This window comes from Sprattus sprattus, assembly GCF_963457725.1.
Source record: "Sprattus sprattus genome assembly, chromosome: 4".
NCBI lineage: Eukaryota > Metazoa > Chordata > Actinopteri > Clupeiformes > Clupeidae > Sprattus > Sprattus sprattus.
Genome location: NC_137923.1, coordinates 45,453,547 through 45,470,997, shown reverse-complemented (window position 1 = coordinate 45,470,997; position 17,451 = coordinate 45,453,547). Strand labels below are relative to the sequence as shown.

Sequence of the window (17,451 nt, the reverse complement as noted above, 5' to 3'; positions counted from 1 at the left end):
GTTTGCTCTGTTATCCGTTCTTTGCTGGACTGTCCACATGCGTTGGCCAACAAACTCCAGAGCTCTCGCTGCGCCAGCTTTTGAGCAGATCCACTCAGCCAACCAGAAGTCAGCTCACAAGTCACATGACTGTGGGGATTAGTAGGAAGAGAACCAATTGGGGCACAACCAGTGTCTTCAGACAACCCGTAAACACCAATATGCCCGTCAACATAATACAAGCTAGTGTGGACAAAGGAACAATCTAGAGGATGAATACAATATAAAAGATATGGCCCATATGGCTGGGCCTGACCCCTGGTGCAACAGCCATTCACACACACACACACACACACACACACACACACACACACACCCCCCACACACACACACACACACACACACACACACACACACACACACACACACACACACACACACACACACACACACACACACACACCCCCACACACACACACACACACACACACACACACACACACACACACACACACACACACACACACACACACACCACTGGACGTTTTGTTTAATTTTCTTCATTTTGTGTCATAACGAGCTCAGCCCCCCTCCATCCCCCAGCCCACCCTACAGAAAACACACACGTACACACATTCACTCACTGACACACTCCCAGGAATCCTCACTCACACTTCCCCTGACCTACATCCAGTTCAGCCTGCTGGTGTGGCCTGAGATGTAGATCAGGTCAGCTCTCTGGTCTCTACTTTGGGCTCAGACGCACCTGCCTGGAGAGTTTCCACATCGGGCAAGACTTACTTTCAGCTTCAGCACGCACCTCCCTGCCGTGTCCTCCTTACACTTTCCGACAGCCAGAGATAGCTCACAGTGACAGGATGCCTGACAGGAAAAGGACTCCACATGAAACTAAAAAAAGAGACCATATGGAGAGTGTTATCCATGAAAGTAAAAACTTCACATGTCACAGTCACCGCAGGTGCGTCAACACCAACGGATAAACTGATAGATAGATTTATTTGGGTGACTTTCTCCACATGAGTGGTTCAGATAAGATCCTTAATAATTATTAACTTAACTATTGGTAACTTTTTCTGTGTATCCCATTCATCTTGATTCTGTTGGAGGTGTTTTTAATTAATAATGTTCATAACCCATTGCTAGCAAATACAATATTTAGTTTGAAACAGATAAACAACATGAACAGATTACACAGGGATATTGGAAAACATTGTATTATTTATATAAAATATCATAAATATCATAAAATAATCTCTAAATGTATTAAATCATTTTTACATATAACATGCATATTGATTCTTTTTTTAAGTTCAAGAAATGATCATAATTATCATGTGTGTGTATGTGTGTGTGTACGTGCATATTTGTGTGTGTGTGCCATTTTAAGACACAAACACACACATCTCCCCCCCCCTCCCCAGCCCCGGCTGTCATCTTGGCCCAGTGAAACAGCAAATTGGCTGACATATGGCTTGGCCGCTATTCCGAGAGGTGGCTGTGGGATGCGGCGAGGCTGTGTGGCGTTTGGCTGTCGCGTGTGAGGCACGCCGTGAGGCCAGGAGGGGAGGAGGGAGAGGGAGGAGGGGGGTAAAGGAGGGGGGGGGGGGGTAATGGTGGGGGGATAAGGGAGGGGTGGAGTGGGAAGAGCTCCTGAGCTCTCTCCCTGTGCCGGGCTAATTTCTCTAATTTGCAGACAGTCTGGGCCAGGCTCAGTGTCTTGGGCTACAGGCTAATGTTGGCTAATGTCGGCTAAGGGCTGAGACGTCTCACTCATTACCTCACCCCCTCTGAGTTGAGAGTGTGTCAGAGCGCGTGGCGCTCCAGTTGCACTTTTCCAGGGAGCGCTGACCCAGCCTGAGGGAGGGTGTGTGGGTGGGGGTGGCGGTGGGTGGGTGGGGGTGGGGGTGGGGAAGTGTGGGTGGGGGTGGGTGTTTGAGTCTGTAGGGGTTTCAGACGGTGATACATTAGTGGAACAGGTCCTGGGTAAGTATTATGTATGAAGCATATGTTTTGCGACTGGTGTGCCAAACTGACGGGTCATGGTGCATACCTGGAATGCTTTATATGACATACTGTTATCGACCAGACAGAGAGACGGAGAGACAGAGAGACGGAGAGAGAGAGAGGCAAAGATAGAAATCAGGAAGGAATTGAGCAAATCCATGCTGTAATACTGTCATCATCAGAATGTCATGCTGAAACTGTAAACCTAATAAAAGCTCATGATGTCATGCTGAAAATGAAACTGCACACAGCCATGGCACAATAAGGAAATAACACACTGTCTGCTCACGTACTACATTGATGGCAAATAGCCAACAACAGAGTAGTAACACAGCTCTAATAATTACATGTAAAATCATAAGTCTCCTTTAAATACACACGCACGCACGCACACACGCACACATACACATACACATACACACAAACACGCAGGGGTTAAAAGATATAGACAGGGTAAGTTAGACAAGTTATTTAATTTATGAAGTTATTTACAAGACCATGTCCTGAAATAGGCCACTGTGGTAACAGGAAAAAAGAAAGAGGTTTGCTTTGAGGCTATTCACTTGTTCACTCTGTTTCTTCATCAGTTGCCACGGCAGCTAAGGACAGCACATTAAAACTGGAGCCATGCCAAACCCTGAAACATGCACCTCCCTAAAACACCTCCACCATACAATTATAACTCTTATAACGTATAACTTATAACTTATAACTCTTTATAAAAGGTAATATTATAGATATACATATTCAAGAAAAAACGACAGGAAGCACTTGCGTTAATGCTATAGAATGGAATAGAGATACCTAGAATGATATCATTTGAATTTAACTCACTCTCACTTTATATCACTGTGGACTATCAGTATTTTATGGAAAATGTTACATTGTTGTAGCTCTGATGTGTAGGAATTGTTTGAAATTGAAACACCTCTTAAGAAAATAATAGCCAAAGAGTAACCGAATATCTAGTTGACCTGTCATTCTACTATCTTTGAATTTGCACAATTCTTGGAAAATATTATTGGAAAAGTCCAAAAGTTCAGAGAGTCTGTTTTGCCCCTTTCCAGAGAGGCTAGACTACAGTTCTGTTTTATGAAAATGTACTATTTACATTAAATAAATTATATGGATTTTACTAAGAGGAAATTTCTTTGATGGCAAATATTTGCAATAACATACTTTTCGACTGATATACCAGCTAGAATTTCAATATGTGAGTGATTTATTACAATTAATTACAACACTAGTATGTTCAAATTCTTTTGAGTAGGATAATGTTGACAGACATCTCAGGGCATGTTTACTTTGTTCGTGGTCATGCAGTGGTTATGTGGTAGGTGCTAGGGTCTCATGACTGAAAACCACAAATGACAAAAGGATGACTGGGATTCCCGTGAGTGACTTATAGCAATAAACAAAAAAACATAACAGCTGTGTCTCTTCAATTCCATTCTCACCCTGTCTGCATTTTTCACTCTCTGGTACTCTCTGACTTCCTGTAATCTTTCCATGGTCCTAGAGGTAAACAATAGTTGATATCCCCTATGCATTCCTGGATAAAGAGGATTAATTAATACATGTTATTCCATTGTTATTCCATTGTTCGCCTCAGATTCTACTACTATGATCTCCCCGTCAGTCAGAATTCCCCAGCAACAGTCCCACTCAAGGATAATGGGGTTCACCGTTGAAGAGGATTGTGGGAAGACCAATAATGCATTGTAGCGGCGCTCAGTCCGATCATTTTGTTTACAGTTGCCAGGCGGGCTTACGGAGCTCGCATTATGATCATCCTCCAAAGGAAAACCTTAAATATGTTGGCTTGCATTATCCACGCTCATCACCTAAGTGCCAGAGGATTTTCATTTGTGCATTTGATCTGATTGTTCTTTAAGCCCTGTTGTGTTTTTCCCACATCGTTTGTATTGTTTTTGGCCCACCAGTATGACCTCTGATGAAGTTTGATGTATGTTGCAACTGTCATTTTTACTGCTGCCAAGGCTAAAAGAGGCACCACCCACCATTGTTCGCAAGTCCATTTTAAGTAGACCTGTCATCATTTGGCCTGATTGATTAAGGTGTGCAGACATAAAATTGCTAGTAATGAACATATAATGGATTTGAATGACTGTTAACCACAAATTGACTTAATGAACGCACTTTATGGCAACAGAAGTAGATGTTCGTGTTCTTACTCACTGTGAGCGTCTTTAGTGTGTCAGACAAGCAGAGCCTACAAAGAAAGTATTTGAGAAGTGAAACTGACAAGTTCTCCATGCTATGTTTTGTTGTTGTGAAAAGGAAAAGAAATAAACAGGAAAAGCTCAGTTGATCTCCATGGACAAACAAATTAACGGCGTCAGTGATCCCTCGTTAGGGACCATGTCTTCCATCTGTTTCAGGATTGGCATCATGTGTTGGGGGGTGAAGGATTGTTTTCTTACAGCTTACTCTTTCTCTTTTTTTTGGTGGGTTTAGATTTTTGACAAATTTCATTTTCTTAAGTCCCAGCAACTGTTCTCAAGGATGACAAATTCCCACCGGCCAATGAGAGTAGCCTCATGTGATGAAAGTCTGTTATGATTGGTGAGCTCAGATGCCACAAGGATTTACTGGAAACATCTGGAAGAGGGGATAGAGAAAGATTTTGAATCGTTTTTAATCTCAGTGGTCCCTAGAGATCCAAACGCACCTTGTTCATCAATGTGGATTAAGCAACCAATCCCGACCCCCACTAGATATGGTCACAAGGCAACAAGGCTGCATAAACGTCATGGGTTTTGATTGTTATGTACAAGTCTTCCTTTTTTGGCATCTGTAAGCGAAAGGCCAGTGTGAAGTGGCTCTTCCGTCAATCCTCTCCCACAATGCATCACTCCCCAAGGGGATGGAAAACACAGCCCCTCTGCTTCATCCCCAGCAAGCATATGGCCCTCAAAGAATGGCCCTGAAAATGTCCCTGATGTGAAAGAAAACAACAACAAAAACAACTCTGACTAAATCGTAAACTCGCTTCTGCTTTACTGGGCTTGGGGCCAAATCATGTCTGAGCAAGACGTGTGGTGGTGCGTGCTGCAAGAAAAAAATGCCAAAAATCCCACACAACACGAACGCTTACTACACTGTTGTTTACCTTCTGAGGTGTTCTTAGGAACTGGAAAGCTTTGATGTGTTTAGAAATAAGATTCACTTGACTTGAAATGCTTTGTTGAGGAACTAGCAAAAAGCCATAAATAGTCAAATGCCTTTTTGGCAAATGTTGCTATGGCGACTGTGTCACTACGACGACAGCATTGGTCAACACCTCTAAATGTGGTTGGCCGTCTTCGGTGAAAAATAAAAGCAAGCCAGAGTGCCTGTGTCTTTTTAAGGAAACCGTGTGGGACTGAGAGCTAACACTTTCTCACAGATCATTTTGCCAGCAATGACAAGAGTCCTCTGAGTCATTTTGCAAAAAAGTTCACACCTCTTTCTACTGTGGCGAAACACAGGAAAGAGCTAACAGTTCATAATGGTGTGTGTACTCATCAGTGCTTTGATGGTATGCAAATGTGTTTCTACACATTCGTGGCTAGAGAACATCAAGAACACGAAAATAATGCAGATTTGCATAAGACTAACAAATCTGCTTTTATAACAACAAAATGTAACTGAGCAATGTAATGCTCAGAGAACCCCTTCCTATTTGTCTAATCCATTAGCTGAGCAAAATACCTCAAAGTAAAACTGTGCAAAAAGACACAAACTCAGAATAACCACTCAGTCTGAAACCACTACCTCTTTATGCTGAAGAAATGTCCCTTGCTCTGAACAACAACAAAATACAACCCATGTGCACATACCTATATAAGCCCAATAACAGCTTCTTCAAACAGCCGTCTCTGACAGCCAAAAGCTGGCCCTAACTTAAACAACTCTCAACAATGTCTTTTTTTTCAATAAATGCCCCTCATTCCAAACACCTTTTCTTTTTCAATTATTACAATTTGAAAACAGTTTAAGTCCTTTACTTAAAACAAACACCCTTCACTATTGGCAACTTAATATAGGGAACTCCATACTGTTCTGTTCCTGAATCCAAAGAACAACCCCAATACTCTTCTTTACTCTAAGTGATCAATCAGTGTGACTTAGTCTAAGGAAATTGATATTTTTCCGTTGCATGTCTATACCCTCTCTCCCCGGGACCGTGCGGGTAAATGCATCAGTAACAATCTCTTTGATATCGAAATTGTGGCTTTCAGCAGCAGATCAAGTTCTTTGTCATCAGCTGTCATAACTGCTCTCCATAAAACACAAACATACTTTAGAGTCCACTCTTCTGGCCCAGTCATAAGATGAATACCATCTCTTGTGATCATACCACAAGATTCAAGAACACATTGCAGTAGAAAGAGGAAGGAAACTCTTGGCCTATATTTTTCTTTTTCAAACCAGCTAAAAGTTATTTTTTTTCAGTCTAACATCCTTCTTTACTGTGTCAACGTGGTGAGGTACCATGACAATAAGGGCCAAGGTTGTTAGCACAGCTCACGACTATCCCCTTGGAAGACTTTAAAGGTTTTACTCAAGGTTTGTAAACATCGAGGCTCCTGTAGTTCTCACAGCGGATAAACCGTGAAGGCTGGACTAAGTCTGCAGTAGCTGATATGCTGTTCAACCCTTACACAGATTTCTCTACCAACCTTGCTACTTTTCAAACATCCCATAATATTCCAACAAAGCCACTACTTAGGCATATATGTTAGGTTGGCACCTTAGCTTGATTAAAAAATATTAAATATTGTCAGTTGTTATCTTATCAGCATCAGCCTGACCTACTGTTGCTCATGTTGTATTGTACCACCTTCTTAAGCTTCTTTGCATAAAATAGATAGACAATAGAGAAATATAAATGTGACCCTGAAGCTATATAGAGCCTGATTGGTGCATCACCTCTCATGCAACAGAGATGGATAATGATAAATCAGAAGTATCACAAATATAGTGGTCTCTTTGGACGTGCGAGCAGGTGGGCGAGGTCTGGAGAGACAGTTAGATGCAACAGACCCCCCATCCCAGACCACCCGACAAAGATTTGAGGACAGATCCGTCTGTCAGACAGGCAGGATTTCACCCCAAATCCAGCGGATCAATAAACGCGTCTGCTAATTAAGTAAGAAGACAGGGGGGCAGCAAGGGAAAAGGGGAGTAGAGAGAGAGAGGGAGGGAGAAGATGAATAGAGAGAGAGGAGGTGAACAGAAGGGGTCAGATGGCGGAGAGAGGTGGTTGTGTAAACAGAGTTGTGCCCGCAGCTGAATCAAAGATGTCTAGACAGGGCAAACCTAAAGATAGACACGCCCAGGGATCAGAGCAGGTGAAGTTTACCTGATCCCCTGCCGTGCTGCCCTAGAAAACAACTTCCTTCTCCTCCTCCTCTTCCTCCTCCCTCCCCTCCCTCCTCCCCCTCCTGCCTCGAGTTCAGAAATGAACATCTCAGCACATTTGTTGGGTCTCTTTTTCTGTCTCTCTTACGCATGTAAATGAAAGCCTGACATAATATTACAATGTGGCACCATATACAGTAGTAAAGGTATTCATTACATGTAGTATATGTAAGAACACAATATATATAATATATAATGCAGTTTGAAATATTGGTAGAAAAAAAGAAAAGTAAATATGTCTACTATGCAACCAACAGTAAAGTCCTGTATATGTATGTATGTAACTTGCATAATTAATACATTGTCAACAATTAACAGGTTTCCTTGACATGTCATGTGTGACCCTATTTGTTCTCTCAACCCCAATCTGCTTGTCATGTTTTCTTTTTATAACTACCCGTCTTCCCTCTTAACTTGGTCCAGCTCTCTCCTGACGTGTGGCAGTGTTTGTCTGACCTCAATTCTTCTCGTCTTCTCCACTCCTCCTGCCGTGCTCTCCTCCACCTTTCCTGCTCCCCCTCTCTATCGCCGCTCTGACCTAATTCCCGATCTAATCCGTTTCTTCACTGCTTTCGGACAACAATCAACCCCCCTAATTGACTAAATCCCCCTTTTCTTCATTGGCCCAAGACTCTCGCAGCAGATTCAAAACAAACCACCCCCCACCCCCCAAACACTAAAATCAATACTCTTCAAAAACACCAGTCTGCCCCGGACTCACAGCTTGAGATTGAACAATACGAAATTGTGTGTGTGTGTGTGTGTGTGTGTGTGTGTGTGTGTGTGTGTGTGTGTGTGTGTGTGTGTGTGTGTGTGTTGTCTAAAACTCCATTGTGAATTAAGAAAAGTCATAGTGTGTGAGTCATCTAAAATGAGAGTAATTATCTTGTTATTGATTTATTATCATATTGTTGCTAGGTGTCTCTTGACAGACAGGCGTGAAGCAGGTTATTTTCCATTGATAAAAGGGTGTGCATTTAGGAGAAGAGATCAACCTTTACAACAAACAAAAACAAAAGGGAAAAGTACTCCCCAGAGGTGATGTAAGAGATATCCTTCACTGGAATGATTTGATAATGTATTGCTCTTGGGGAGCTATAATCTTTTGGCACGTACTTGCCAACTTTATTACACTTCACAAAATGATATAACTGACAACAGTAGTGGATATCTGAGTTATTTCCGGCTGAACCTGAAATAACCTCAGGCTTGCTAACTACACTTAATTACCTTTAAAGAGTGTAAATATTTAATAATGCCAGTCTCTGCTTGTCACTTATACGTGTCTGCGTTCACTTGTGTTGCTTGTTTTAGTGTTTTTTTAGAGTGTGTGTGTGTCCGTGTGTGTGTGTGTGTGTGTGTGTGTGTGTGTGGGTACATGTTTGCTTTGTGTGTCTGGCACAGATTGCTGGAGTGTTTGCCCTCAGTCGGGGCCTCAGTGGTGTCTCGTGCTGCTGTTTGGACTGTGGCTCCATGAGCTGGTCCAGAAAGAGAGAGCGAGCCGTCACTGCCGTGTACAATACTGCCGCGTCTGTAAGGCTAATCCTGTCTCCTGCTGGCTGGCTACCTGTGACTCTGCCATATTGACCCATCTGAATAGCATGATCAGGGAAGAACGGTATGCATGGGGACGCACACACACGCACAAGCACACAGACACACACACACACACACACACACACACACACATACATACACACACACACACCATACACACACACAAACACACAAACACATACATAACACAAGGTCCTGGTTATTTTGTAATAGCTGACCCACTCTGAACTGGGACAAGCTTTGTGTGTTACACAGGCACTAGTGTATTTATCCTCCTCGCTCTCATCCCTCTTTCATTATAGAAAGACAAATTAGCCCGTCTTGCTTTCCTGCCCCCTCTGTGGCTCTAGTCGTTTTTCACAGCTTTGTGTGGATTAGGCAGATTAAGTGTCTGAAACTTAAACGCTATTTTTGTTCTTTTCTCTTCCCTCTCTGTCTGTCTCAATCTCGCCCGTCTCTGTCTTTCTCTTTCTGTCTCGTGTCTGTCTGTTTCTCTCTCTCTCTCCCTCTCTTTCTCTCTGTCGTTCTCTGAATGTCCTCCACATCCAATCAGAGGCTGAAGGGGGAAGTGCGCCTCTTTAGTATATACTGTGCTCTCTAAATATTCTTGTTCTTTAGCCAATTCCCCCCAAAAAAATATATATATATATATATATATAATATATGAGTGAGTGAGATGAAGTGTCAGCACAACATGAATTGATAGTGATTTATCATGAACTGAAACGTGTGTGCGTTACCTAGACCTGAAATATCCTTTGTTAGCCTTGATAACATGGTTAATTTAGGATATTTAGGCGATGCTAGCCTTTTCGAGAAAGCTAGCTAAGTGAGATACACACAAAACAGCACTATGTTGTCTGGAACACGTCTAAGTGGATTTTGCTCTTAAGGCTATAATATAATCTCAATAGCTACCTGACATGGTACAAACAAAGCTATATATCCACGTTCTGAAATATATTTGTTATTGCCATGGCAAAAGGCTATTCGACAACACAACAGTAGTTCCAGGTCCAGAATTCAACACTACAGTGTTCTACCTCAGTACTTGCAATTGCTCAAAGACGAAGTCTGTTTTTTAAAAATATGCTGAATTGACTATTTAATGTGGTATTTTATAAGGAGGTGCAGAGTGATAAGGTGTCAGTGTTTGTACTGGTGAGTGTGTGTGTGTGCGTGCGTGTTTGCGTGTGTGTGTTTGTGTGTGTTTGTGATCAGGTGTGGGGACAGACCATGTGTCTTTTTGAACACCTGTTCCACACCTGCACAATACCAGAGGGGAAGATAGCTCAATGAAACAGTCCGAAAAAGAGGAAAAAAGAGGGAAATACAATGGACTATGTTTAGTGGGCGATCATTAGAGAGGGAGAATATAATTGCTGGAGGAGTGAAATAAGCTGGAAGAGGCAAGAGAGGAAATAATATCTTCTGTAAATTATGGCTTTGAACAGAGCACCTAGTGAGTGATGAATATTACAGGGTGCTGCCCTCTAGATTTAACCAAACATCACGAGGTCATGAGACATAACAGAAAACAAAACCAAGGACACTCCTAGCCGGCGGAAAGGTCTGACAGGTAAACTCAACTGCCAGTGAGATGAAATATAGTAACATGTGACAAATACAGTGCAGTTACCTGCCTGAATATTTAATATATTTGCTTAGAATAAAACAGGTGTTTCACACAAAACGTACAAAACACATGGTCTGAAACAACAGCAGTTTAGGAGACACATAAACAAAATGCTACTGTGTCTGATAATCGGGCACAAATGTCTGATAATTCTTGTCCATATAAGCCATCAAAGACAAAATAAATGGGTGTTCGTTTGTGTTTACATCCGAACTAACCCCTAGTATATCTTTCTTAGTTCAAGTTAGTTATAGTTCCAGTTTTTAAATAAAGGCTTGACTGGGCATGCCTTTCGAACAACCCAAACAAACACCCATAAGTCTTATATGTCAAGGGGCGGGGTGTGGTGACTCAGCCATTCTTGTTCTTTTATTCTGTTATTTGATATAACGTAAGGAAACCAGTATCCCAAGCTAATGCTTGGCTAACATTTTCCATCATGGATCTGCTTGGCTCATGGCTGTGCTGGAAGCACTGAGTGGTTGGTGAGGGCTGGCTGTGAGTCAGGAGGAGAAGGGATCTTCCAGAACCATCTCTCAGTGAGGGTGAGGCTGAGCTGAGAGACTAAACATTTCTACAAGGGATGTTAATGAGCCATGTGATGTTTGCTCAAGGGCTGTTTCACCTTGCTGGGTTGGATGGCAGATGATTTGCCTTGAGTCATTGCACTGGGAAAAGTTCCCATCTTGCTCAGCATTCATTCCAATGCAGACGCGTGAGTGTGTGTGTGTGTCTGTAATGTCTATCACTCTGTGTGTACAGTACATGTACAACACATTTATACACACTAACACACACACCTACTACTTAATTTGCTTGAGGAGTTAAAAGATGGGGATGGAGTCAGTAGAGCACAGTCCTCCAATGTCTGCAACACACCCAGAACACACACACACACACACACACACACACACACACACACACACACACACACACACACACACGCATACACACACACACACACACACACACACACAGGCAGGCAAAGGCCTGTCTTGCAGCTCCGCCAGCTGAGTGAACTCTTCTGCACCTGACGACTCACAGGAGGAAGTCAGTAGCGTGTCCATCAGCACAGCTTAACATGTCATTAAGCCACCTACTTCGAACAACCACTTCTTAAAGAACAACCACACGTATACAACACACCTTGCACTGACAGCTTCCAGTACCATGGAAGGCTCAGAACATTCACCACCAGTCATGTTGATGGGCACTCTGTCTAGCAAAGAACAATCTAGATCGGTTTTAAAATAGGCATGTTATATTTAGATGCTGTATTCATTACTGGCTGTCAGTGCTGAGATACTGAGAAGCTGCGTTTCTGCTCAAACGGGTGTCACTATTTGTGTTTGCACATAATGTATATGAACATGTGTGTGGTATGTTGTGTCTGTGTGTGAACCACAGAAAAATAATGTGGTGTAAGGTGTTGAGAGCTGGCAGACGTTGTGCGTTAATGTCAACACAAAAATATAAACGCACTTAAGAGATTTGAAATCAACAGGATAGTGCCTAAAAGACAACAGACATCTGCCTCCCTCTTTCCTTGCTCATTTACTTAAGCGTATATGCTTCCGCTTATATATGCGTATACGTATGATTTCTTGCTTTCAGTTTTATTTATTTTCCCTCTCTTAACTGCACTTAAACCATCAGTATCTGAGGGGACCACTGGAAACAGGGTCCAAGAACCACTTGCAGAAGTGGCAAAAGTACACACATTCTTTGCTCAAGCAGAAGCACAGAGACTTGTGCAAAAAAGACTCTGGTAAAAGTAGAAGTACTGATTCAACGTCCTTACTTAAGTAAAAGTGAAAAAGTAAAGGCTCGGAAATGTATCAAAACATAAAAGGAGGGATATTTCTACAGACTGTTTCTGTGCAAAGCCAACTGAATCTCACATCATATATTTATATAATGTGAATATATCATTTTGACCTTTAAATACAAAAAATACAAAAGATAAATAATATACAGAAAATAAAGAACACACTCTCAAGTCTCCCTCTCTTTCATCATGTTACGTTTTTACGCCGTTTTCGTCTTGTTACCTATATAGTGTAGTATGCACTGGTGGATACACAATTAGCATGCTAGCAAGCTTTTATCAGTGCCAACTATGCTGTTGTTTATGGTGCATTTGGAAGTGAAAAAATGCTCCCAACCATACCTGTCAACAAGACAATGGAGAGAACAAGGGAGATTTTTGGCACAAGGCTTTGAAAATAAGGGAGATTTTCATCACTGGGCTTTGAAAATAGGGGAGATTTTCCGTGGCCGAGTCTCAGGCTTTACCACCAACCTTAAGTTCCCCCTTACATTTAGACAAGGGAGCCCACAGTGAACCCTGAAATCTCTCCAAGGATTGCATTAACTAGATGCTACATTAACTAAGTTACTAAGTAGGTGGTCAGATGCCTGGTTCTGTGTGGATCAGGTTCTTTTCAGTAAAGTCATTCAGCGTTTTATCTGACCATAGAACACAGTTCCAGTTAAAGTTCTAGCAGCTTCTAACAAACTCCAGGTGGTTAAATCACAGGGAAGGTTTTTTTCTGGCATGACTAAATAATCTGTTGGCATGGAGGTAGTATCTGATGGTAATTTTGGAGACTTGGTGACCCCAAGATGCTGCAACTCGTCAACAGTGATTCATGGGGAAGTTTTTGCTTCTCTTACCGTCATCCTCATTGTGTGCAAAAGCACGACCAAGGCACGTTTGTACCAGTTCTAGTTGATTTGCACTTTTTTAAATTATTGCTCTATTGATAGATATGGGCATTTTCAGGCGACCTATTTTTATAGCCATTTCCTGAAACACACTTTTTCCTTATTTGATGAGTGTTCTCCTCTTTTCCATGTTGAAAAATGAAGAATAGAATTTGGCCTCTGTCTCACCTCATATTTATACCCCACTGAAACAGAGGGATTACTGCTTGAAAGTTCCTAAACACTGATCAACTTTAAAAAATAAGATATGAATGGAAAAACTAGGGGTGTGTAATGTGATTTTGTATAAAATAATTATTTCTTGATGAGGGACATTTTTCCTTAGAATAAGTTTACTTCAATTAAGGGTTGGATTCTTCTCATTACACCAGTTTGAAACAAAGCTAATTCACGGAAAGGTGGATATACGTATTATAACCCTTTTTACTCATCTTCATCAGGGGTGCCAATAATCGTGGAAGGGACTATAGTATGTTTCTGCCTATGGTTATGAAAGGTTAAAAATACGGGAGATAAACAAGAAGGGAAACTAAGTAAACGGGAGGACAGTGGGGAGAGAAGGCTAAAATACGGGAGAAACCCAGAAAAGAAAGGGTGGAGAGGTCTAATCAGTTTCAGACAATACCATTCAGGAAGCAGGAAGGTGGAGCAAAACATCTGATCTGACACATTCTCTCCATTAATTGCAGCGAAACCAAAGCCATCTGCACCATTCTCTGAACCCTGGTCTGAACCCTGATTCCTTCATGTTCATGTGAATGCTGGTAACCTGCTCAGACAGACACCCACATCTTCCCGTCTAGACCCCATCCATTCCCCAATGTCTTTTTTCCCTGCGGAGCATCTAGTGAGAAAACAGGTCGTACCCTGGTCATCACCCTGCACTTCCCAGCATCTCCTAGTTACTGAACTCAAATAAGGTTATACGAAATGTATTTAACTCTTTCAGCTCGAGCCTCAAGACTACCTGTGCTCGTACACTTCTGTTAAATGGGTGTATGAGCCTAGACATGGTGTTGAACTGTTTATCATAGCCTCGCCAGTTCACTATTTATATGGCTGGCTTACATGCAATTAGAAACAACATAGAAAATTACATACAATGGTTTATTCTTTTTTATTCTCTAATATAAATTATATCTATCCTGAGGCATTGGATGAAATTAATTGATCAAATGTGACATAATTTAAAGATTAAACTCTCACAGATAGTGAATGACAAGTGGGGCAAGAAGAATGACAGATAGTTTATGTCCCCACATTCAACAGCAGTACTAATCAAATCATTTTCATGACATTTCTGCAGAGCACTGCAAAAAAAGACTTACTGAAAGTAGTGCTACACTCCCACTTACTGTACACATAATTGCCCTCACGTTGACTCTCGGCTGCTGTGATTGACACTAGATACCAGCTCTCCACACTAAGCCCCAGCTTGCTCATGGTGACATCATTTCCTGCCTGAGTTGCATAAGAGTTTGCGTGAGCGTGGGCATGCGTGTTGGAATGGGGCGGGAGACAGCAGGGAGGAAGGGACAGACGAGAAGAAAAGTTTAATTTCACTTTCACTTTTGGGGCGAGCTCTCCACCATTAGCCTAGAGCACAGCTAAGTGAGCAAACGAATTGGAAAAAAAGCCTATCAGAACGACAGACTCTCAGCTGTCATGACCTTCCAGTATCCCTCCACAAGACGCGATGAGAAGAAGGTGGGTGGTATTCTCATGTGACATAGCCCCCGGTGTCTTCTTAAAGTCATATGTACACACTCATTGGCATACAGGAAGCAATAGGCCTTTTCTCTCTTTGTGTGTATGGGGTTGGGTGTGTGTGTGTGTGTGTGTGTGTGTGTGTGTTGGGGTCATATGAGGATAGGTTCAATAGGTTTAATGTGGCTATCTTTTTTCACTTGCTTCCAGCTCATTCAGAAACTTCTACAAATGTCTTTACAAAACAGAAAATAAAGCTTTTCCAAAACACTGGAATGTTATTGTAGGGTTTTTGCAGGTTTGGGGATCATAGTTTACAGGGAACCAATGTTTCTGTTTGTTCATAGGGATGTGTGTGTGTGTGTGCGGCGCACGCACTCTGCATGTATGTATACCTGTAAGCAAGCTAACAGCTCACCTCTGCTTCCATGTTCAGGTGGATGACTATCATGGAGTCAAGATCGCGGATCCCTATGCCTGGCTAGAGGACCCTGATAGTGAGGAAACCAAGGTGAAGTGTATGTTTGTCAATGTGTTAATTGCAACTAACACACACACACACACACACACACACACACACACACACACACACACACACACACACACACACACACACACACACACACACACACCGTTTCCTCCACTAGGGCTGGGAACCATTCAGCCTGTAGCGTATGCCTAGCTTTAAGTTAACTAATCCCTTACATTTTTTGATATCTTTTGCTTTTGAGTTCTCCACAAATATCCCCCCGTATCTCATTCTCCAAATGGGTATAGTACAAGTAAGGAGTGCATCCTATGACAGTTGGTCATCCTGTCAGTCTTGTGTCAGTGTTTAAAGGTACAATATGCAACAATTATGCTTCAGGATTAGGGTAAGGATAAGCAGTTTAACCTTAAAATAACAGCTTAATAAAAATTGGGACGCTACAATGACTTTCAATATGGAGAATTGCGTCTGTGCCAATGGCATAGCAGGGTCGATAGGCATATAACTGCGTTCTGTATAGTTTTGCCTGCCGCAGCCCGCCGACCTGACTTTGATTCCCTTCTGCCGATCTAGTAAGTAGCTTATTTGCCGTCTTGCTTAGTCTTGTGTTGCACTTGATTGATGTTCGACTGTGTAAGGACAGTCGTTAAGTAACTAGTTTGTCATAATGTCAAAGTCAGCACATTTCAAGAGATTTCGTTAGTTTTAGCTGCTAGCATACCTTTAGCGAATAGCTATTAATCCTTATTGCACCTTTAAGTGCACAAGCACTAGTTTCTATAGTTAGGCTAACTGCTGTAATACTATAGAATATGTTTTCTTAACCATACTTGGCCGTGCAAAAGTACAGTCACTCTGTGAAAGCACATGCACATACACAAATATGCACTAAGGAAACTTGCACAATCAATGACAATCAAGCTCTCATCACACACACCCATGCGTGCCCATACATTCACGCCCTCACCCGACCTCCTGAAGTACAGTAAGTGTTATTAGTCAGAGGAAACCCGTTTAAGTGTGTTTGTGAAAGAACCTGCACAGACAGCTTACTGTCAACTACAAAATACTTGTTAATACGTGTTAAGTTCCTATTATGAGCAATAAATAAATAGGGTAGGGTTTTTACCATAGACATATATACATATACACATGTTTATATGTCTATGGTCTTTACAGTTAACATGTAGACTTGCATTTCCTTCAAAACAGTGTAGGGTCAAAGGTCAAAAGTAAAAGATACAAATTTCAAAATGGAAAGGCACAGCACAGTGAGACACAATGCACAATTTACGACATACATAAAAGAAAATAAAGAATATTAGGGCATACAAGATTAAATTGAGTCCATAAAGTGAAGTTGTCGTTGGTACTGGTGTGATTAACCAGCGTGAGATCCAGCTTTAATGGTATTGAGGCAACACCCCCATGAGGGAAAAGCTTAGACATGCTGTACTGACTAGAGTAATGAAAGAAGCTTGAGAAATTACTGTAGATTCGATCTGAAATTGTACCGTCTGCATCTGACCAAGTAACCTTTTCATCTGAAGGACATTCAGTTCAGTTGCTCAATCTTAGACCTCCCTGTTTTCATCCGCCGCCCCGTAACGTCTTTCTCTCTCTCTGCCTTCAGGCTTTTGTGGAGGCGCAGAACAAACTGACCATGCCTTTCCTGGAGAAGTGTACCGTGAGACCGCTTTTCCACAAGCGACTCACTGAGCTCTATGACTACCCCAAGTACAGCTGCCCCTACAAGAGGGGGAACAGGTGAGGGCAAGCTCGGGAGTGCGTTGCACTTCCCAGCATTCTGCTGTCTCTGCAGTCTACACACGTTGAGCAATGCTGCCACAGACCATGCCTTAGGGCGGTAGAATTGGAGAATCAGTCCCATTTACAGGAAGAT

At 42.1% G+C, this 17,451-nt stretch overlaps 1 protein-coding gene across 2 annotated transcripts in view; it reads left to right on the top strand.

Annotated features, from left to right (window-relative positions):
* Positions 1-17,451, top strand: part of LOC308364295 (prolyl endopeptidase) — a 202,513-nt gene that overhangs the window by 163,483 nt on the left and 21,579 nt on the right. The window contains exons 2-4 of one of the 2 annotated variants that reach the window (XM_080837388.1): positions 14,874-15,058; positions 15,495-15,569; positions 17,182-17,315. In XM_080837388.1, the coding sequence (XP_080693514.1) occupies positions 15,017-15,058; positions 15,495-15,569; positions 17,182-17,315 (251 nt within the window). In that variant the 5' untranslated portion in view covers positions 14,874-15,016. Of the gene's footprint in view, positions 1-14,857; positions 15,059-15,494; positions 15,570-17,181; positions 17,316-17,451 lie in introns of those variants that run through there. The other variant, XM_080837389.1, reaches the window with a different exon arrangement.